This window comes from Podarcis muralis, chromosome 8 (genome assembly GCF_964188315.1).
Source record: "Podarcis muralis chromosome 8, rPodMur119.hap1.1, whole genome shotgun sequence".
NCBI classification, from domain to species: Eukaryota; Metazoa; Chordata; class Lepidosauria; order Squamata; family Lacertidae; genus Podarcis; species Podarcis muralis.
The window spans coordinates 44942280-44966560 of NC_135662.1; the positions used below are offsets into that span (position 1 = coordinate 44942280).

The window sequence follows — 24281 nt, forward strand, 5'->3', positions numbered from 1 at the left end:
AAAGAACGATGACCTCCAAGTGGGACTCAGAATTCATAGCCAGATATATTTTTGAATACAGTCACACAATGCCAAGGCTGTGATAAAAAAGCAGAATTACAACAAAGGGGTTGCAAACGCTGCAGGAAAATGAGGACTCTGCTCTGTGATTTGTACAGTATGCAAAACTAAGCAAGTTGGCATATATGCTGTTTTGCATTCTTCTTTTGTTAGTTACAGGGTGGGGGAAAGAACAACAGAGAACATAGAATGCTCTGCCCTTTGGTTACTGGAAGTACTGCTGGACCTCACCTTGACTCCACGAACCCTGACATTTGCCCATAACATGTTCAAACCTATCCTTAACAGTCATGATTAATAAAAACTTTCAATGGGGTTTTCAACAGGGAACTGACTGCTTTTAATGAAAGGGCTGTGCTGTTTTCATTGTAATCATCTATATGTTTTTAATGTATCTTCTATTGATGTTTAACTGTTTCCTTAATGATTGGGGGTTGGTTTTTTTTTATTTCTCTGTTTTTAGCTGTTCTTCTTTTATTGTAAGCCACCTTGAGTTCCTGTCAGGGAAAAATGCGGGTTAGAAGTAAAGACATAATAATAGTAATCTGATATTTTTTTTAAAAAAATGAGATTCTCAGAATGATGTTGCTGGTTTTTTTTGCACCAAATTTTCTCTGAAAGAATGAAGTGGGCATGGATTTAACGAGACACAAATGCACCAACTGAATTATCTCTGACAAAACTCATTTTGCTTGATAGTTTGCTATTCATTTTTTTTTTCAGTTAGAGAGCTTTAAGTGAACAAGGTCCAGACAAACTAGGGATGTTGGATTTGACCTGTAAATTTTTCAATAACTTAGTCACTTTTGCAGATGGAACTTGTATAGGAAGCACTGTGCAGTTTGCTGACCTTCTGTTTCTGACCTGCTGTCTCTGCTTCCAATTGAAGGTAAAAAGTACAGACGGCAACCTCTTCTCAATCAAATGCTTTGATAATACGGTTCACAGTTTTAAAGTTCCCAAGACCAATCAACAGTCAAGAGAGGTAAGTATTTCTTTAACCGATACTTAGTAACTTGCGGATTCTAGCCAAGAACAAAACCACTGCTTGCCTAAATGTCGTTGGATAGGAATCTTTTCGGGCTGAATTTATTGAGTTCTTGTAATGCCACACTAAATTATCTTATTGCTATGATGAATGGTGCTGTGTAGTTGCAGCTTTGTCTACTCCTTGTGCTTCACAGGGAAAGCAAGGCAATAACTAAACTGCCTTCTTCTCACTCTGCCTGAAAATTTCCCTTCCAGTATTTTAACTTCGCTGCAACTTCCTTAGCTAATCAGACTAGGGAAGGCTGACATTAAAGGCACCCCATGTCCACAGTGCTCCATGCAGGGTCAAACCCAACTTTTCATGAAATGCCTATGAGAAATGACAGGGACAAATAAAACAAGTGTTTATGCTCTTATATATATTAATTCATATACTATTTGTGCCCCATAAGCTTTAATTAAGAAATACCTTACAAGATGCTTGCCTGTTGGTCTTAAAAAAAGATTCCCCCCCTCAAGATCAGTCCTTTTTTAAAAAAAAAGTCTTATCATACCATTTCCTTCCTTCGTTGCTATCTAACTTTTGCCTCTCCATCTTTGTCACCTCTGTTGGTACACTCTCAAGATAAGAGCCGTGGTGATTTGTGTGGACTATGCCCTATTAAAAATTAAAAAGTAGCAAATACTGCTTTCTGCTGAAACCTCCCCCCTTTTTTCCCTTTCCTTTTTTCCGCAGAACTGGGTACAGGCAATAGAAGACCATTCAGCATACAGCACACACTATTGTACTCAGGAACAACTGAGCGATGAAGAAGAGGAGGATGACACAATATCAGTTGCCGAGTTACAAGCTTCCCTCAAAGTAAGGAAAAGCTTCTGTATCTCATGCTACGTAGAGGTCTTCTTGACTCTCTGAATTTCTGGATAACTTTTACCCTAGGGCCTTTCCTCTGGAATACACCAACACGAGGTGCCATGGTCTGTGCAACTAAGGTTTAAAGGTGTACATAATAGAACTTAAAAGGTCTGTAAAGGAATCTCTCTCCTTTTCCTTTCTCCCTCCCTCACACATACTAGGCTTTATCTTTAAGCCATTCTCTTGCATTTTGAGCTGCCATTTTCCTTTGTTCTGTATGAGAACAACAACGGGTTGAATTTCCTTGCTTTTCTGCTACAAGTGCTGCTACTATTTCCTCATTTTTCATTTATTAACATTATTCCTATTGTAGCCCAGCATTCAGCTAAATAGTCTTGGCATGAGTTGAACAAAAGAGCATGCAGTTCATGATAACCGTTAAGTTAAAAAACACTTCCTGAAGAAGTGAGACATTTACAGATAATGCCACACATTTTCATTTCCTTTGGATTTGGGGGCGGCACCAGAGACTTGTGATATATTGGTAATTCTTTAAGTTAGAAATATACAAACAGACACTACATGGCAAAAAAATACTCGTAAAACAGCAGTAAAACAGCTAATCTTGCATCTGACTCCTAAGGTGCTTCACTTTACAGTTCACATCTGTTAGTACTGTATATCCAACAGAGTAGTTTGGTTAGTTCAAGGATTTCTGGCTGCATATTGGAATTTCTCCTCCTTCTTCTTTAAAACAGCTTCACATATACAGTGGTGCCCCGCAAGACGAATGCCTCGCAAGACGAAAAACTCGCTAGACAAAAGGGTTTTCCGTTTTTTGAGTCGTTCCGGAAGACGAATTTCCCTATGGGCTTGCTTCGCAAGACGAAACGTCTTGCGAGTTTGTTTCCTTTTTCTTAAAGCCGCTAATAGCCGCTAAGCCGCTAATAGCCGTGCTTCGCAAGACGAAAAAACCGCAAGACGAAGAGACTCGTGGAACAGATTAATTTCGTCTTGCGAGGCACCACTGTACATATATATATACATGTATGTCCCAGGTCTGAAGGTCTTCATGGCACTACTTAAAATAGTGTGTAGAATATATCGGCTTCTTCTACTGTGGTTTTTTTAGAACTAGCTATTGGGCAGATATAGTTCTTCTGAACGCTTTCCTGCTTGCCTTTAAGTTGTCTAACAAGAAAGTAATTAACTTTTCCTTGGATACCAAACAAGAAAAAACAGTCACTTTAAGTTACATTCATTTAAGTCAGTAACTGGATGTAATTCACTTCTAAAGCAACTTTAATTCAGCCTATGTAGCCATGTGACACTCGAAACAGGATGCTGTCCAGAGTAACACCTTCTCATTTACTGGAGGGGGCGGGGGGAGCGGGGAGAGGGTTTTACTACTTCAAGCCAGAAGAGGGAGCTCATCTGTTTTGTTTAAATATTTCTGAAGACCTGCGTAGGTATTTTTTTAAAACAACAGCAACAGTATTTAAAGATTATTTGAAAACCTCTGATTATAGGAAACAGGTCTAGCATAAGAAAAAAAGTTCAGTAATTGGTTTTCATTATAGTAATAAGGTAAATAAGTAAGTCTAACAAAATGCACAGTTGCAGTGCTAGTAATTTTTTTATCCTAAGAATAATTTGATTATGCATATCTCAACTCTTATCTTGCATAAAAATATACACTTCCTGTGGGAAGGGGGATTATTGGTTTGTTGTTGTTATTATTTTTACTATGTATTTTGTGGTTTATATATTGTAATTTTATGTTGTGAACCGTCCTGAGATCTACAGATGAAAGGTGGTATACTAATAGTAAAGGTAAAGGTAAAGCGACTCCTGACCATTAGGTCCAGTCGCGGACGACTCTGGGGTTGCAGCGATCATCTCGCTTTACTGGCTGAGGGAGCCGGTGTACAGCTTCCAGGTCATGTGGCCAGCATGACTAAGCTGCTTCTGGCGAACCAGAGTAGCGCACAGAAATGATGTTTACCTTCCCGCCGGAGTGGTACCTATTTACTGTATCTACTTGCATATTGGTGTACTTTCGAACTGCTAGGTTGTCAGGAGCTGGGACCGAGCAACGGGAGCTCACCCCATTGCGGGGATTCGAACCGCCGACCTTCTGATCAGCAAGCCCCTAGGCTCTGTGGTTTAGACCACAGCGCCACCCATGTCCCATATACTAATAGTACTAATTTGGAAAAGCAATTGATGATTTTTGAAAATTGGATGGCCAATTAGGGTTGTGATTAGATTAAATTTCTCCAGTATTTTAAAACTTCTTAATGAACTTCATGAGTCTGACAAAACGTTGCTTGAAACTGGATGCAAGGTCTTGGTTTAGTAGCACCAACAAAAACCCTGAAGGAAAAAAATGAATGAAATGAGTCCCCAGTGGTGCAATGGTTCAGTGTTTCTGGCTGTTAACCACTACACATGCCAAACTAATACCTCTTTGGCTTCTTACAGCTTTTGCCTGTCTTTATGCAAAACATGTTCATGTCTTGGCTTGTTTTACTGCATTCTCCTGTTCTAGTATCTTAGATTAATTTTAAGCTACTTTATTTCCTGTAATCATCCTCTACTATCCATACTTCATCCCAATTTCATTTCTTTATACTGTACAGATCTTCCAAGGGGCATACCTGGGAGCATAACTACAGCATGTGCAGAACTCTAAATAGGGCCAGTACATGCTGTACTGTTGCAGATAGTTTCTGGAGAAACCTTACAGCGCATTGCTCATTTCAGGGCAACTAGTGAATAATTCTCCTTAGTCTAACTTGCTTTATCAGTGCCTTAAAAATTTATGCTGTGAAATTTGAGCATCAGCTGTGTCACCTTGAAAACAATTGTACTTCTGGAAACTAGAGGACGTGCCTTCAGCCATAGAGGGCTTTAGTTCGGAAATTGATGTCGTGTTTGTTCTTTTTCTGTCCCAGTATGATGGTGCTTCCAATAGAATAAATTATAGCTCAGAATCAGCAATAGCCATTATTAAACACTGAGTCTGGGTGAGCAATGTGGCAAACTCAGGATTCATTTATTGGCTTATTAACAGGGTGAGCCTATGTATTTCTACTTAAAATTAGGTCTGAGATGAATGGGACATATGTCTGGATTGCAGCCTAACTGAAGCTAACTGTGCAAAGGACAGTATACATACTGGTAGGAAACCTGTACTTTTCAGTATGTTGTTGGATTCCAACTCCCACCAGACTCAGCCAGCATGGCAAATGGTCAAAGATGGTGAGAATTGTAGTCCAGCCACACTTGGAAGGCCATGGTTCCTTCCCCCTTACTTGAGATAGACAAATAGGTATAATACTTCCTTGGATCAACCTATAATAATGTTATGTGGGTGCCTTGATTCCCCTGAATCCCTCAGTGCCAGATTCCCCTAAATATCTGATAGGTGTTAGAATTTCATCAAGCCTCCTGAATCCCTGGATCCAGCAGGGATTCAGTTGCCAGAATTGCCAAGCCAGCCTGATAATGGCTGCTAAGTATGAGTTGTTAACTTAACCAAGATGGTAAATAAACCATACACCACAATCTCTGCTGTGCCTGGACCCATGGAATCTACTCTGCCGCAGAGATTGAGGTGGCATGTAACAATATACCCAGAAGGGTGTGCAAGCCTCTGAATTATAGTAAACTGCATATGCTATTACGTTTGAGTAAATTGCTTATGCCACTGTGTTTGCCCATTAAGAAGTCCTTTCACCTATTTTATCTCTTTAGGGCCAAGGTACAACTCGTAAATAGCAAAGAAAGTTAGGAGAATTGCTTCTGAAATTCATGGGTAGCCTCCCCCCCCTTTTTTTTTATGAGCTGCTATGGCTCTTGGATGTCCTTTATATTGGGACACTTTAGAAATAAAACCATACATAAAAAGAATGCTGGATTAACACTTGTAGATAACTTTTTTTGTAAAAATTCACATGTAAATAATATGAGCAGCTGCTCTCTTTTTGAAATAGAGGGCCGAAGTAGATGAGAATTGGAAATCTGTAATCAGATCTCCGTCCCTTTGTTTTTGAAACAAGCAACTGCAATGAAGGTACACCTGAATTAGGACTGTGGAACGGTGAGGGGACATTTGACATTTCCTCAGTGTAAATCCCCGCCAAAGCTGATATTTGTCTCCTTAGGGAAAAGTCATGGTTCTTTTCTGCTTCTTTCTCCTTTTCTTTTCTTAAAAAGGTACCTTTAGATTAGAGATCTGTAGTGGCATCTCTCATATGTCACCTAGTTTGCCACAAAGTTTTATAATGATGTAGGTCATGTTTAACTGGAAAGAAACTCTTTAAGATTCATTATTCTGAAAGTGTAAATATCTGTTTCCTCTCCACAGGTTGCACAGTCATGGCAACAAAGACTTGATAAAGAGATTTCTGGATTCCTCACCGTAATTAGGTCATGTGACACTTCTCAAGGTGACTTGTTTTCGTTCATAATAAGGAACTCTCTTGTTGCTTTGAAACACTTTCCAAGCTGATCCGCAAGATCAGCCTTAACTAGTTTCTCAGTAAATATGTTCTGTCTGACCAGATGTCTCAATCAGGCCTTAGTAATGGATGCAAAGTTAGCTGATCTCATACTCAGCATAATTTTTGCTCTTTTGTGTCCTGATGTTTGCAAGTAATTTAACTAACACATTTTGATACAGTTTAATATCTATTTTTCAAAAGGTTAACTTCCACTTTCTGTGTGTCCCTCAATATGCACAGAGAGGGAGCAGGTTGGTTTAGATACAAGCAGCGACCATTTTGTGTGCGTTTGATTGGTGTGCGACCACTGGTGTGCAAGCCATTTTTGGCCCCGAAAGGGGCCCGGGCAGAAGGGATCAGACTTACTTGCACTTTGCCGATGAGCACAATGAGCTGGAATGCAACCCCCTCACAAACGGGGAGTTGCCTCTACTGTGTGAAATTAGAGAATTTATTTTAAGAAAGTAAACCTGACAAGTATTTTAGTACTCATGTTTCATAAAATTGTGCGCATTTAAGCTGCAAAACCTTCTTCGTCAAGGCAGTATCTAATGCATTTTTAGAAGTGAAGAATTCACTGGGGACAGCAGCCTTCTCAACCTTATCATTCTGGAGTTCTCTTGCCAAAACACCTGAACTTTCTGCAATGCTGTTAGAATAGCACTTCATCTTACAAAATTCTTATACAGGCCTATAGTGTTCAGATGTTTCTAACTTCTATTGCTCTCAAACTGTCAAAATTTTGTGCAACATTTGTAAATGAAGAACAGGAGGATACAAGATTTTAGAAGTTGTGGTAGCTGACTCAGAAACATAAATTTGGGGTTATGTGGTAATGTGCCATCCAATTGCTATGAAGGAAATGTTACTGTTCAGATATTCCCACGGGCTTGTCCAATAGCAGTCATACTGTGCCCATCAAAAGCACTGTCTTGGTTTGTCCTCCTGTCTTGTGATCATAAATTTCATAGTAAATTGTACTTTCTCCTAGCTAAGACCTGTGGGTTTTATTACAGCAGAAAGTAATTAAATGTTCTTTAATTAGACATTCCTTTTTCTCAAGTCAAAGATATCAAGTGTATCCTATATAAGAATGGCTGATGGATGAAAGTTCCGGGTCATGCTTCTGTGAGACTGTTTTAATAATAAACTTTGTTGGTTACACGAGCTAAAACAACAACAAAAGGTGGGGTGGAATAAAACAGTAACACATATATTACCTGCCCTTCTTCTAAAGGAATGCCTACTTCATTTCTCAAGAAAGCTGAAGGGGTTTCTGAAACATCAAGAGAAACTTGTGAAGCGCTGAGCAATTGTCTCAAACTCTTCACTAAGCAAGAAGGGGTAAGTATTTCTATATGACATACTCTCTGTGAATTAAAACAATGACAAGTATCTATAGAAGAAGAATATAAGAGCATCATTTGGATGGGATCTTTTCTGTCCTTTGCAGCCTTGAGTTCTGATTGCTGAGCAATATTCCCTACTGGTTTGGACACTTAAGAACTTCAAATATTTAATGCAATGTCACTTAAGTTCATAGCCTGAGAAAGCTTCTGAAGTGTTCTCACAAATAACAAATGCAGTTTTAGCAGAGAGACATTGATAATAGAACTCTAGAACACTGGTCAAGGTAATAAAAAGAAAGAAAGATTAGAAGTGGAAGAAATATTGGAGTGGAATGTGCAGTCTGCTTCCAGGGGGAAGCAAAAACAATATTGTGGCTCCTTAAGGTTATAGTGTAAGCTTTCATAGATGAGTCAACTTCCTCAAATGCATGAAGGTTGGCAGGTATATGTATATGTGGGGGAGGGGAGGTGGTAGAATTGTAAACACTGGGGTCAAAAGCCAATGAAATGCAAAAAAGAAAACTCAAAAGACAACTGAATTAAAGCTTAAATGTATGCAAGATCAGCACAGTCACTATTCACAATGGCAGAACTGTAGGCCCACAACTTATGCACATTTAACTTGTGCACATTTAACTTGGCAATTTATTTATTTGCTTGAAATAAAAAGGGGTGGGAAGGGGGCAGGTTCTGGGAATACCGACTTTGGCAATCCCATCCTCCATTGAACCCAATGGGTTCATGCCAGAATGTAATCCCCACATTGTGTACTTTGTAATTGGAGATCACAATCAACCTACATTAGCTCTGTTAACATGTTGGGGAATAGGAAACCCTTGTCTGTATTTAAGCCCAGATAGAATATATTGAAGATTGATTCAGAAGTTTCATGATGGAATTTTCTATTTAATGTTGCTTTGTTCAGGTGGGGGGGGGGGACTAACTTTCAGATCAGCAGTAGAGTACTCTGGGAGACTGAAGTGTTCTCCCACTGATTTTTTTTTTTAAATGTCATTATTTCTGTTAGATCTGTATTCATATAGACCTGCTTGTCTTGTGTAGAATGCAGAAGGCATTGCTGGCAAGTAGGTGGCAACATATACTAAATTGGAAGATGAACAGGTGAATGGATCCTTGATGTGGCTAATGTTAGGTCCTGTAGTGGTATTACCAGAGGAAATGGGGACAGAATTGACATTGGGTTAGACTGTGTTTATAATCTGCAGGATAGCTTTGTTCTCACTTCAGCTAGAATTCAGTTGTCAAAAATCCTGTCTGTTTTAGACCAGAATTAAGGTTCTTCCTAAGATGGTTCAAGTTCCACAAAGCCAGCAGATTAAAAACTAATGTAGACATGACTCATTATTGGTAAAGATGCTGTGCAATGTCACAAATTGTGCATACTTTCAACTTAGCTCCACATACCCCCACTTTTCCTTAAGTCTTTCCAGCCCAAATACAGATGAGGATGAAGTACCTGGGACCAGCAAATATGTTCCATGTTGTGCTGGTCCTTAATGTGTTGCTAGAGGAATCCTCCTTTGACTTTCCATGTGCCTGTTGTTGCTTATGTCCGAAACCAGCAGGATGGGTTCTTTTAGTACAGTACTCTTTACCATCCTTATGCTGGCTTGTCACTGAGTTTTTTTGTGATGTACTACAGCAGGGGTCGGCAAGGTTTACTGGCCATGGGCTGGATCACTTCCACGGAGATTGTTTGTGGGCCGGACTGGCACAGTGCAACGCCGGAAATCACGTCTGCGCATGTCTGCAGTGCTGGAAATTACTTCTGCGCATGCCCAGACACCAAAAATTGTCCCTGTGCAGAAGCAATTTTGGTGTCTGGACATGCGCAGATGCAATTTCTGGCGCCCCTTGGCGAGTCCCCACACTGCGCTGTGCTGGTTTAGCACAGCGCGCAGGGGACTCGCCGAGTCGGCGGCTTGGTTCAAGGGTGGCTTGTGGGTCAGTAAAATGGTCTTTGTGGGCTGCATCCGGCCCATGGGCCACACGTTGCCGACCCCTGCACTACAGTAAAACTGAATAACATGAGAGGTCCGAGTTTCTTATTCTGGATTTGAAACTCCAGCATGAATGAAAGAAAAATATTCACTATCCTATGACTTCAGCAGTGGATATGTTGCAAAATGTTTGAGGATATTTCGGAACCTGAAATGCTTGTTGGGGATAAAACAGGTTGAGTGGTGGTGTGCTACAACTGGTGTGAGATTTAACCCCTTAGGTTGAATCACATGACAAGGACTTAAATTACTAATGTGCTTACATAAATCCACTGCTTATAATAAATTAATTAAGCTCATGGGAAGACAAATAAAGCTACAGTGTAGCCATTTGTTTTCAAGGTAAATTGTTTTCAAGGATAATTGGGTGCATTATAGAATGTTGAGCTGTATTATACGGTATTGTAAACTTGCAAAAGCTCACCGTTAATCTGTATAAAGTTATGGCTGAATTTAAAACGTTTTTATGGTGGTAGATGTGAGTTCAGCTTTGTTTTTCCTTTAGCAAGTTGTATTGCAAATGAGGAAGCTTGAGCCGACCGTGACTCGCAGCACCAGTTACTGTACATGACAATGCAGCCCATACAGTGAAGCCATTGTAGGCTCTGCAAAAATAGTCTTGAATAGTGAAAATCTGAGCATATGTCTTCTCCTGTTACACTTGAGATAGGGAAAAGTGTTGGAAGAGGGAAGGATTTGGCAAGTTTAAACATCACAAATAATGGCTAAAAATGCACCTGCGATTACTTAATGCATCTAAGTAATTATTCCTTTGGACTGTGTTCTTAAGTAATGTATATTACTTAAAGTGAACATTAAGATAGCTGTGTATGGGATTTTTGCCAGGAAGGTGAGGGGTAAAACTGAAATGCAATGAAGTACTGGTTTAGAAACAGACTTAAGCAGCACTCCAAAGCCAAGCATCCCAAACAAAAACTTTCCTCAACGAGACTTTTCTTCAGAGGTTCCCACTGAATAGTCACAGCATATATTAAATTAATACTGAGCAGTATTTAAAAAAAATTAAGGGGAAGGGCCATAGCTTAGTGGAAGAGCATCTGCTTTGTATGCAAAAGGTGCCAGGTTCAAATTCCAGTATCTCCAGATAGGGCTGGGAGTTTTCCCCATTTGAAACCTGGGAGAGCTGCTACCTTCTCAGTGCTGAGTGCTGAGCTAGGCTGACCAATGGTCTGATTTGGTATAATGCAGCTTCCTGTTATTAACCACTGTTTTTTCATGCAAGTTACAAGATGATTTTACCCATACTAAATATATATGTGTTTGTGTGCCTCTTTTCCCCATTGACTGGGGTATGGGAGGAAAGTTTCTTATTCTGGATTTGGAACTCCGAAGTTCTGAAATGCCCTCCAGCAAAATAATGTGTAACAAAAACTTCCCTTTCTCTAGCAATTAAGGTGGAGTCAATTTTTTAAGAATGGGGGAATGCAGGGTGGTTGTTGTTGTTGTTGTTGAAAAAGGAGTATTATTCTGTGTGGGATATGAGTAGTAAACCTTGCAGAATGATGGCATAAATCTATAGAGAGGGTGGAGGCTGCACTTGCTGTTTATTAAGCGTAAATGAATTGTTTTCCTGCTTGAAAATATTTACAGCGGTACCTCGGGTTACAGACGCCACTAACCCAGAAATAGTACCTTGGGTTAAGAACTTTGCTTCAGCATGAGAACAGAAATCACGTGGCAGCGGCGCAGCGGCAGCAGGAGGCCCCATTAGCTAAAGTGGTACCTCAGGTTAAGAACAGTTTCAGTTTAAGAACGGACCTCCAGAACTAATTAAGTTCTTAACCCGAGGTACCACTGTATTGTAGATCCCCAGAGTGATCTTGGGATAGTTATCTGGATCAGGACTACAGCATGGGGAGAGGCAATCTTGCTCCAATGGAAACTTCTCCCTACCACTGCTATGCAAAACTGCAGGACCACAGAAGGGGGCCAAAGGGATAAGCCCATTGACCCCACTCCAGAGAAGGCCCCCTCATGTTGGCATTTCTGCAGTAAAAATCACACTCAAAAGCAAACAACCTGATTAATGCCATAGTTCAGACCTTAGCATTGCATATATTAAAGTGCAACACTAAATATAGCTGTTGTGGTCAGGGTCAGAATAAAAATTGTATGGTGCTGGGTTATAAAATGTGTAGGGTCCCTTTGTACCTAACCCAGTTTCTGCCATCCATGCCCATTAACAAATGTACTGAAATCAGATGGGCACCTGTCCCTGATTCTTTCCTTTTTATTAAAATAGCTTCAGAGGATTTTTTGGGGGAAAGAATGTACGTCTAGCTTATGAAGTTTGTTGCTGAGGGCTCCATGTGACTCCGCTTGTGAAATAAATCTATTAATGTGTTGGTGATGGTTGTTTCTTTAAATAGCACCATTTTGTATTCTGTTTCGAAAAATGAATGGAAAATTAAAATTCTGAATGAAATGTGAGATACTCATTTACATTCCCCCCCCCCCCCCGAGAATGTGGTTCAGATTACAGGGATATTTAACATCCAGCTAGGTCACTCAGGCTGCAGTCTTAAACTTGTTTAATAGGAGTCGTTGAACAAAATGGGACTTATTTCCAAGTAAATACGTTTAAGATTGTGCTTAGAGGGGAGGGCTGCTAGGCTTCATAGCACTGTTTGTAGGCCAAGCCTAGGCTCATTTAGTTGTTCTTCAGTGGTGTAGCCGTCACATAATGTCTTGTTGGGTGGTGATTTTGGGGTTAATCTTCATCATTTAGGCATTGTTTAAATCCCATTCCAACATAACCATCCAGGGGTCCTTTACCTTTACCTGCTAGACTCTATGGGAAGTATCTATGCCAGTACAATGTATTTTGGGGGGTGGGGTGAGGGGGGTAGCAGGAGTTTTTTGTGTGTGGTCCAATAATCCATGTGGGATTAAAGTGTTGTCTCACCTGTATGGAATTCTCAAAGTGCGTATGTTTTGTTTGTCTTTCTTTCTTTTTGCTGCAGCAGTAGCCATACCACACACAAAAAATATTGGAATTGTGGTTTTCCACACTGCTTTCTGAAGACCTTATTTCTTTTCATTTTTTTCTTTTTAAAAACTTCAGCATATAACTGCTTTTTGGGGGGAGTGGGGGGCACAGCTGTGTTTACCAGTTTAATGGACAGGCATGAGTTAAAGTGGTCCAGCATTTTCTGGCCTTAAGGTAAAAGAATGAGAAGTTTCACTGTTTGATTTTTGCCTGTCCCGGAACTGTGAGGAATAGGAGTTCTACAAAAATGGCTGGCTTCAAGTTGGTATAACAAATAAAGTAACTAAACATCCATCTCCACCCCGCTGCCTTTTGAATTGCGTGTTGTGGTTAAAGGTGGGGCAAGACACCCTTTCTTGTCTGTCCTGTCTGTCCTGAACTTCAGAAGACTCAAACCTGTGCATATTTACGCGTGCAGGAAGAAGTATTTCCCCCTGCGTTCAAAGGGACTTAAAATTTCGAATAGACATGGTTAGGATTGCACTTTTAAATCCTCCTGAATTCAGTGGGGCTTAATCTCAGGTAAACGGGATTAGAACCGCAGTAGTATTATTTCCTTGGCAAGCCCACTTCTTGACAAAAGTTGCACTTAGGCTTCAACTGTAACGCGTGTCTTCGTGGAAGAGAGAAATGTTTTCGCAGCAGGCAGGATGCCTCCGTGTGGCTTGCTGCACACATGCTCGCCTTCCCACTCTTTAGGACCCAGCAGGAACTGGAGTCAGTACTTGGGTTAACGGGTTTGCAGCTCCGGCGAAGGCTTGGCTCCCCTTTCCCTTGCATCCCGTCCTGAAGTGCGCGCGGGGCGGGCGGAGGAGCGGCTTCCGTTTCTCCTCCACCATCCCTCTCCGACTCCGCGTCTGTCTTGGCCAACTCCAGGAGGCGCGGGGACCGCGTGGGGGCGCCCCAATTTGGCCCTCCAGAAGCCGACGAGCAGCGCTTCTGAGTCAAGGGCTTTCTTTTTTTTGCTGCTTCTTGCAGCAGTCGGTGCAGGGAAAGCACCGGCGTCCTAATTAAGCTGGTGCTGCGCCTGCTTGCTTGTATCTCCGCTCTCCTTCGTTGTGCTTGTTGTTGTTGTTGGGCCGGGACTTCTCTTGAAAGCCTTCCCTGCTCGGGAGCTGCGAGCCTGCAAACTGCCCCCGGGGGTGGGGGGGACCCACTTGGCTCTCGCGATAAGCCCTGCAGAGGCGTTGGTGCAGTTGCAATAGCGGCGCCGATTTGGAGAGCGGACTAGAAAAACGAGAAGGTGACTGAGGCGGCAGCAGCAGCAGCCGAGACCTTGCAGGGCTGCGCGCGAGGTCAACAATGCCCTGGTGACAGAGGCGGGAGGAGAGGACTCCGGCTGGGCAGCTTGCAACGCGAGACGACCTTTGCCAGCAGCTCCTAGGATTCACCGCGTGTGTGTGTGTCAAGGTGTGGAGCACAACAAACGAGCTGGAACGGTAGGTTTCTCGGGGCATGCAGGTCTTGTGTGTGTGTTTTTCTTTGGCATTACGTATCCGTGGGGAAATATTCTTGAGGAAGAGATGGAAGGTGCAAGGACAGGAGGGACTGATCTGGGATTCTGACACTATGGGAAGGACATGCTGCCAGGCTTTGCTGCTCTACTAGGCTCAAAATCTATTCCATCATCCCCTGACCCTGGTAGGCTTGTGCTATAAAGCTGAAAAGTTTGTAGTTTCTGGTGCTTTGTTTTCTGATGCTGAAAGTTTAATGGCTTCCTTCTGACATTGGAATGCATTCCTCTTCGCTGTGTCAATGAGCCTTTAAAAATGCCTATGTGTTAAAACGTAATTCAGTTCTCAGAACTGAGTTCTGGACATTTTTTTAGTAGTGGGGGCTCCTTAAAAATAAATAAATTGAAGCTTAAGTAGAGGATGCAAGTAAAATTATAGTTTGTGGTATTACTTCACTGACAGCATTGCTTTTATAGTTTCATAGAAGTTGGTATTGTTGTATTTCAGTCTTTGCAAACTCCAAAGAGATGTTCAATATTGACATTGAGGCGTTTTCAGCCATATCACTATAGTAGCAAATAGATACAGGTAAGCTTCCTGTCAGGTGTGTGTTCTGTAGAACAAAGGATATGCTTTGGCTTTAAAATGCAGTGCATACAGATCTTAATCTTAATTTGAAGGTATGAAATGAGGACACTGAAACTAAAACTAACTAATTTACTTGAAGTCTGAGACGTGAGTGAAATTCAGTAGTAACCTAACAAACTGCTATGCCCTTGGAAGTGAAACCCTATTGGTTTTCAGGGTTCTTACAAATATATGTATTTAAAATTGAAATTAAAATTTTCATAACTTAATTCTGTTTATTCCTTTGTGGGAAGCACCTTACTTCTTAAAAGAGTGATGCTTGGCTGGCTTTATTATTTGCTGCAGTGCTTCTACTTAATCCACAGTTTTCTGGAAACTATCGCGCCATCCGCAATGTACATTTAAAGTACTGTAGAATTGTACCACTTTAAGCAGTCATGGCTTTCCCCAAAGAATTCTGGGAGGTGTAGTTTGTTAAGGGTTCAAAGAGCTGTTAGGACACCCCTTAGAGCTACAGAGAGCTACAGTTCTGAGTTCCCTGAGGATGGATAACCTACTTTGCACATTATAACTCTGTGAGGGGAATAGGGGAGCTACCTACTGAAGCATTTTTTTGAAGGTTGGTCTAGTGGTGCTTGTGTTCATGATAGTTAAATAGAACCTCCAGGTTCTGAGACAGTCTACCTTATTGTATCTCTCGGTGTTGGGTAAACAGCAGGTGAGGGATGTCACCTTTAGGCTAGTGGCAGGTTGCAAAATCAGGCTGTGGGAAAATGCTCGCTTGATTAAATGGACCTTTATGTCTCTTCTTATGTTGTAGGGGACTGCTGTCTTACACCCACTTTTACTCATGCTGAGTTTCCTACATGGGTGTCGTTTCGGCGTAGGAAATTATGACATACACAGCATGGGCGAATGGGGGTGAAAAGTAGTGCTGATGTGCAGTGGATCCTGTGGGAACTATGCCATTCACTGGGTACTACTAGATCTGAGTGGCAGCTTAACTAAACCCATTAACCCCTTCCCCTCCACTGTAACCAAGCTTAAGAAGGTGTAGCTATATTTGTTCCCATTCATCCCTTGCTACCATTCCAACTACAATTTTTAATTGTAAGGTCCTTGTGGGCAGAGACAACTCATTCTCGCTTTCCGTTTTCTCCCCTCTTTTTCATATTTTATTTCTTTTTCTTATGCAACACTGGAAAACACAGGGTAGCAAAGTTTTATGCAAAGATGAACTTGCTCCAAACTTTAAACATTACAACAATGCCGCCTACGATTATGTTAGCCCATCCCTCATTCTTCTAGAACGAAAGGCTGTTTTTTATTGCCTACTTGAAGGTCCCATAAGAGACTTCAAGCACTTATAAAGGGAAATCTCAAGTGCAACTGCAGATATCTAGCTTACCTCATCTGAACTGCTACAGACCATTAAAAAAAAAATTCGAAGGAAAACAGGGTGATGGATTAATCCCTAGAATGTTGATCTTTCCCAATTTATTGTGGCCCTTAGGGGATTTATTTCCAGCTCCAAATAGTATGAGTATTGTGTGTTGTGCAGATGTCTCTTCATGACACTTGGCACACTCCCTGGAAAGATGTGGAAGTGCATAAGCCTTGCTTATGTGTTACAGGGCTGGCCCTACTCCAAATGGCACCCAGGGCGAGGAATATTTCAGTTCCCACCCATGTGCTGGGTTTTTGAAACCCTTTTTGTGCATTGTGTTTGCAGCCCTTTTCATGGTTTTGATGCACAAGTTGCATACTGTGTATGATTGGTTCTTGTTAGACAAGATGGTGCATTTGTGCATATGGATCCTATCGCAATCATGCCCACACTGTTCACTGAATGAGACTGTTGAAAGGCTTCCTGCAAATAAAAAGCATCTGTTAGTACAGCCCTGGCCATGCAGCTCAATGTCCCCAGCTTTGCAAGTGAATATGTAGTTTTCAGCTGTTGAGTGGATCATTCAGTGAATAGCCTGGAGCCCAGGTGATTGTGTGCTCTGGCCGGCAGCAGCTCTCCAGTCTTTCAAGCTACCGGTAATGTGTTTTCTAATCCTGTTACTTGAGATCTTTTAACTGGATCTTTAAAAAGACCTGCTGCCAAGAGCATACTCACAATCGTTACATCCAAATTCATGAGATCCAGAATGTTGCTGTTCCTGCCTCCTTCAGTCCAGATGGCGATAAGATAAAGTGCAGAATGCAAATTATAAAGTAAGGCGGTGGAATTTGCTCCAGTTTGTTACTATTTGACATAGAAATTTTAACCAAGATTTTGTAACTCTTCCAGGGTACATGGTAATTCTTAATTAAATCTTGTTCTGAATATCTATCTATCTATCTATCTATCTATCTATCTATCTATCTATAGATATATGGATATATACACACATTCCCTGGGTCAGTTCTTTTCCCTTACCATTTTTGACCAAAGTGTGCACTACAAACAGGAAAAAACATACTTTCTCTGCACAGTGAGTTGTGGACCCAAGCATATGACCATGTGGGAAAATAAGTGATATTTGGGGATCTAAAGCGCCACTTTTTTCAGTGCCAAGTTAATCAATTAATCGGTTATGTCGATACTTGAAACAACGTGGTGATAGATCAAGGCCCTCTGTTTAAAGTTGGCAAAAAACCATACAATTACAGGGTAGTATTCCTCTCCTTACAGAAGGCCCTTCGCTCCAGAGAAGGCTTCCATTAACACAGACAGAGGGGGAGATGTACTTTCCCCCTTTCTCTCTGTGATGACGTCACTTTCCTTCTACACCCCTCCAAAATATGTTCCAGAGAATTAGGGAACCTCTTTGGAACAGCCATAGGAGGTGGTACTGGGAGCTGTCATTTGGTACAACCCATATTTTATGTGCACCAGTACCAATTTTGTGAGACATATTGGTACTGGTGGTTCAAGTTACTTCAGCATAAACAATAATCCTATTAGCTGCCCTTAAAGACACAATGTTAAATAGAAAACTATAATTTTAAGGATTAATTCACTTAAATGACTCTGTAATGACCATGAGCAGTCTTTCAGTCATGGAAGTTTATTTGGGTGGAGGACAATATTAAATTGCGCATTGCCTCCCCAGTTTCAGCCTCATGTTCAAAGCTGTAGCTTCTTTAACTTCTCATACTAAGTTTCATCAGTATTGCACATATATCTCTAGTTCGCTGCTGTAGATATGAAACGTGAAGTACCGTATACAGAAATATAGGCCTTCAAATAAATCAGACTTGGCCTGTATGATGGGCACAATCCTGCCATTCTGCTCATACAGCTGTTCTTACAATATATTAGGGACAGAAAGAGGGATATGGAGGGTGGCAACATGGAAACGGGCCTTTTCTGAGGTGACACCTCTTTTGTGGAATGGTCTCAATGATGCTTGCCTGGTGCTTTCATTACATATTTTAGGCGCCAGATGAAAGCCTTTCTCTTTAACCAGGCGTTTTGCTGATTAACATTCTGTGACCTTTTAAATGTGTCTGTGGAAGAGGGTGTTATTGGTTTATTTTGCTTCGGTTTTACTATGTATTTTGTGTTTTCATTTTGTATTTTTATGTTGTGAACTGCCCTGTGATCTTCAGATGAAGGGTGGTATACACATTAAATAAATAAATAAATAAATAAATGTACCTACCGTCAATTTTCCTTTAATTCCACAATAGACTTCATACGGTGAGCCTGTCTTGTAGAACACTCAAGGAAAACACTGCTGCAAAGAATGGCCTGATTTATGAACGTTCTAATTTGAATCTGCAGGGCCTTCTCTGTAGTGGCACTCTGTTTATAGAACTCCCTCCCTCCTCTTGGAGGTGCATAGAGTGCCTTTGTTGGTGGAGTTTCACTGTTGTCTTTAACACCCATCTTTTCACCTAGGCCTTGGGGTAAATTACGGTAGGTTGGTGGGTGACACCAGCTATTGTTGACATACTGTGCTGCTGCAGAAAAACAGTGCTTTTATGGTAATTGGTTTTGTCACTGTTGTAAAATTTATTTTTGTTTGATGTGAATAATGCAAACCTCCCTGGAATCCTGATGAAAGGCAGTGTAGAAATTCAGCATTGTAAATAAATCATTGTAAAGGAATTTGAAACAGAGCCACACTATAGACCACAATGTATTAGAAGACTGATAATACTGGAAGGCTTTCTGAGGGATCCTAGGCCAATAATTTTTGAGTTTAAAAGTCAACTGTACCAATATGTTAAATAAAACTGGGAAACAAACTGCCTGTCAGTGGAGCTCAGTAAAAATGACATAATATACTTAGAGTTGCCAATAGCTAAGGAGCTGCATTCAGGACTAACTGAACTTCATAGAATCATAGACTTAAAAGAGCCTGTTGTGTTACCCCCCAAGCTAATACTAGCAGTTCCATGAATTATACAAAAGTTGCATTAACTGATTAGTAGGAAACTTACTTTGCCTTTCATAGCGCCTTCAGTTTTAGTTGCCAATTTTTGCTTAGACAAATTCTTTTTGTAAGCTTTCCTATTCTGTGACGCATTAAAATGGTGAGACAAAACTTCATGGCGAGTGCAGAAGTTCCCTGGTCATCTTAATCCACTTCTCTGAGCTTGTTGACATGGTTTAGTTAGCAAACTGGAGCCTATTCTTGATATAGCCTTGAGTTTCACGTTCTTGGGAGAGATGAGATTTTATTCATACATGTTTCTACTTATAGGTGAGGAATCTGAAACTGGAGCATGAGCAAGAGAAAAACAAGATCTTATCTGAAGCTCTAGAAACACTAGCTACTGAACACCATGAATTAGAGCAGTCACTGGTCAAAGGGTCACCACCTCTGAGCATCTTTAGTGAGGAACAGTTCTATGATGCTGTTTCAGGTAAGTGTGTGACATAGAAAACTAAAATGTTAGGGTTTTTTTTCTTTAAAAGACCAGGGTCAAGGGTGTGCGCGTATTTGTGTGTTTATGTAAAAACATATGCATATATACACACACACCTTGACTTCTCAGAGTAATGAACAGAAGAAAAGGACTATCCTGTCACAAGTAGTTTGCAGTATAAATTTTGACTCTGGCTAGGAAGAATATGTTGAAAGGGGCAAAAGTAGCAAGATTTGGGTGCGAACAGCTGTAACTGGATTTGGAGTAATGAATTGTTTACTCTATAAGTAGTAGGTATGTAAATCTTGGTTTATATACGATAGAGCTCAATTTTTATAAGAGCCACGGTCACTCCTAGCCTGGCTGCTTTTTGCCATCTGTCTCTTGCCTCTCCATCTACAGACAAGGACAAGCTAATGAAAAAGGAATTTAGATCATGATTCAAAAACAAAAATGTGGTTGGTGCAGGCTCAGGAGAAGTAACACTTTAAAAACCCATGTTCAGTGTCTAAAAACAGATTAAAACATAATACACACAATTTCTAGCTTGCCTGACCAAAATGCATTAGATCAAATTGAATTGCACTGTTGTGAGGAGAAACGCGCTGTAATAAACTAGGTGTTCAAATAGGTTTCTGCTACTGAAACCATTCAGCTGGCTAGGATTTCAGGGTCATCTTAGAATGGACAAGTAGTTGTCTTGGCCATGTATAATGTGTCCTCTGCAGAAAATAAGAACCAGACCTCTTTGTTTGATTCCTATTTTTGGATAATGACTGAAGGAAAAAGCCTGTTCTCTGAGAATGAGGGGTGCAATGTGGGTTGGAATCTGCATGCTGATCAATTGAGTGGAAGGCATAAATGAAACTGAATGCAGTTTCCCTTTTGTAAACTTTATTAAGCTACCAAAGGATTTGAGAGAGGTTTTGCCACCAGCAAAGCCCCTCACCAAGGTCAAGAAATGCTGGAGAGAATGCGTGGTTTGGCTAGCTTGCTTAAGAACCTTCTGTGTGTTACTTCTCTACAGGCAGTGAGAAAATGTCGTTAAGCAGAAGGCTATGGTCTGCCTAGTAGCCATTTCTCTTGTTGATGATTGTTTCTCAGCATTAAATTGTCTTGTGAAAATTATTTATCAAAGGCCTTTCACGGAACCTGAAAGACAACACAGCTGCTCCTAATGTGTGCATGCATGCATACCATAAGTGTCTTCTGATATGTAGAAAGATAACACAGACAAATTTAGTGACTGTGCCAGAAGGTAAAATCTATTGGAACTTAAGGAAACCATTCTGGTGGAAGAACAGGGTTGTCTGGGATATAGGTTATTATGTATTGTTATTTATACCTTGCCCATCTGGCTGGGTTGTTAGGATACATACAGATGTTAATATAAAAGTCTAAGCCAGAATTTGTGCACTTGTATCCGAACAGAACATCTAAAGCTCCTCAGGTAAAACTACATGTCTGATATGCTTTGTGCCTCCCTTTCGGGGGGGGGGGGTGGACTCCATCTTAGTGCTGCTGTTTCAAGGGAATGTAATTTCTCATTTGTGAAGTTTGATAACATGATCAAATTTGAATACTGCACCAAGTTGTCGATTACTGAAATGCTATTATTGAGGGATATTACAGTTGCTTGAACCAAAGAAAATAACTGGGTGGGAATAAGGACAGTTCCTTTGTATGAAAGGGATTGAAAATTCACAAGAAAACAATCATCTTGGGCAGATAAAGCCATTTTTTTTTTTAAATAAGCTTGGCTCTAAGAGAGGGGAGAAATGTAGGCTATTTGTTTTCACTTGAAACTGTGTATTATGGGCCTTGTAAGCTGCAGTTTTAATTAATTGATGTAAGACTTTACAATTGGCAGGTCACCTGGAACCATACAAATCCCTTGTTTTACGGACTTACCTAAATTAATAAGTTTGCCTTGTTATGCTGTCCTTCTGTAAGTGGATAGGAAGAGTCTGTTTACAATCTTATATCCACGGTAGCAAACTCTTTTGAAAAGTAAAGCTCCCTGTCAACTTGGGATGTCTGTGAGGAGATCAGGAATTATGCAACCCTAAGGTCTCTCGTATTACCTGAATGGTTTCCTGTGCACCATAATTAACCTGTAAAGCTTCACTTGTGCCTTACAGAACAGCTTGCTCAGCAGCTAGTTGCCTAAAAAAAAAAAAAGTCTGCATGTTTGGTATAATAGGACTTACCTAGTGGACACCTAGCTAGCTAATATCTGCACCACATAAGTATTAAAATGTAGTAAGAGAACTCTCCTGTACATTTTGGTATCTAACACTAGGAATAACTGACTGCAAAGGGAAGGTTATGAGCCACTTTCATGATCTGAAGAATCTGCTTCCATCCTGACTTCCATGTCTCCAAGTGTCTTGGACTGTTAATATCCATACATAAAAAACAGCCAATATATTCCAGCTCTTGAAATTTTGCATTGCCATCTATGCAAATATAGTGTTTGCTTTGATCAGATTTGTTTATAGCACAAACTGTAAACATTTATGCAAAAGGTCTGTGTGCTGTCCTCAGTTCCTTTTCTGTGTTTGTAGCTGGGATAGAAAGTAAGTGACTAAACTGGGTTTTGCCAGACACTGGAAGAAAAGACACTTTCTCAGTCTCTGGGGAAAATATGTTCTATGAAGCCTAGGATTGTTGATGGTGGGTTCTAAACTCTTTAGATAGCACCTCCTTCTCCCTATGGCTGGTAAAAATACAAATAAGTGTGTTTAAAACAGCAAATGCAAATCTGAATGTGTGTGTGTGTGCATGTGTGTGTGCGTGTACACATACACACACACACTTGGTGAGATTTTGTACTCCACATTTAAAAATAGAGTTCCACTGGCCCTAGTTGGCTTTGCTACCCATTTGGGTGAAGGAAGGTCATGGAACTTGTAGTAATGTGTAGATGCAGCTGATAACAGAAATCCTGGGCATCTGCCAGATGGGTATGATTCAGAGAAATGCTGGTCCTTGTTGAGTGTATTTCAAAGGATTGTTATGTGTGTAACCAATGCGAATGCACGTTGTGCTCATTTACCATGTTTACCATAGTTGGTAAGAAAAAATGTTTTCCTTTCCTCATTGGGTTGGACTTGCTGGTGAGTATATTTGCTTTAATGTGTCCAGCTGTGTTTCACTATGTTTTTATTCTTTATTGTTGGGGCATATTAGTTTGAAAAATCTTGATGTACATTTTTTTTTAAAAATTAACTCAGGCGAATACCTGGTGTTAAATTTAACTAATAGCACAGGAATTAAATGACACACCTAGAGGAAAAGGCTGGATTCTCATATTAAAACTATGAAACAAAGAGTTGTGTAGGAACTCGTATCTTAACCCTGACTCCAATAAGTATGGTTAAAGGATAGGCTAATATCGCACCTGTAGCTGGCCTACGTTTAGGAGTTGGTAAGATGTTTTGCTGGTACCCTGTACTTGTCTGTCCCTGCTCACATTCCCATCTTTGTATATTCCTTGGCGCTGAACAATTTGCTCACCCATGTTCTTTCAGAGACTCAGTCTCTACTTGTACTAAGTTTTCACTGGACAAATGCTGTCATCAGTACACCATAGGCTACTTAAGTTTCATTACGCTGTGCAAAGGAGGTGTCCATTAGCCTGCGAAAGGCTAGCCTGAAGTGTGTCTCATTTGGCGTTCATCTGTCTTACAGATTCAGAATCTGAAAAATCATTGAGTGGATTTGAAACTGTGACAACTTACTCATTAGAAGACAGCGTGGATTCTAGTGACACTATAACGTCTGACATGTCTGGAGAAAAGACCTGTAAAACTGGAGAGACTCTGTCAAATGGCATCAAAAAACACAGGTAGGATTTTTGTCTAGAGAGGCTGCAACCTTTACTGCTGTGCTAGAAAAAAAACAAAACCCAAATGTGGTATCTATAAAAGATACTTGGGGATACTTCTGCCTTTCCCCTTGAACAGTGGTGGAACAGAAGTTCATTAATATGAGATCATCTTTTTTGTTGTTAACATTTTTTTTTAAAGTGAGGTACATTGATGTGACTACACCATGTTGCAAATGAAATACATGAATTCTTAACAATGCATGTTTCTGGCTCATTTAAATTTGTCTCACTGACATCAATACTGGTCTCTTGTTTCTTCATGTTTTTTTAATGTGGGTCTTTTACTGCCTTTTAAAAAAAGTTTCCAGTTACTTGATCGCCTTTGCATTATCATTCATTCAATGCTAGTATTGGCCAGATATTTCAATATGTTTTTGCAAACAAAAAACATCAAAAGCAAGAGGTCATATTGAAGACAAATGTCACACATCTTCTGCTTCATCTGTTCTTAACTTTTTTACATGTAAAAGGAGGACAATAGATCCCCTGTGACATGTAACAAATACTGCACCTTATTTCTCAGGTTTCAATGCAGAGAGAATTTAATATGTGCACATTTATTTTTTACTTCCACTGTTTCACTATCACTAGTTGCTTGGCATAAAGATGGTGACCTTATTTTATTTGCTGAAGACAAATTCAAGAGAGAGAGTTCTGTTTAAATACGTTTCACTCTCATAAGTATCA

General features: G+C 40.5%; 1 protein-coding gene across 6 annotated transcripts in view; it reads left to right on the forward strand.

Moving 5' to 3' along the window:
- The window catches only part of OSBPL1A (oxysterol binding protein like 1A), a 158787-nt gene that overhangs the window by 106819 nt on the left and 27687 nt on the right, over window positions 1–24281 (forward strand). For all 6 annotated transcript variants that reach the window (XM_028737144.2, XM_028737139.2, XM_028737142.2 and 3 more), the window contains 6 exons: window positions 950–1045; window positions 1787–1912; window positions 6279–6360; window positions 7652–7758; window positions 19537–19699; window positions 23396–23552. In XM_028737144.2, the coding sequence (XP_028592977.1) occupies window positions 950–1045; window positions 1787–1912; window positions 6279–6360; window positions 7652–7758; window positions 19537–19699; window positions 23396–23552 (731 nt within the window). The remainder of the gene's footprint in view (window positions 1–949; window positions 1046–1786; window positions 1913–6278; window positions 6361–7651; window positions 7759–19536; window positions 19700–23395; window positions 23553–24281) is intronic.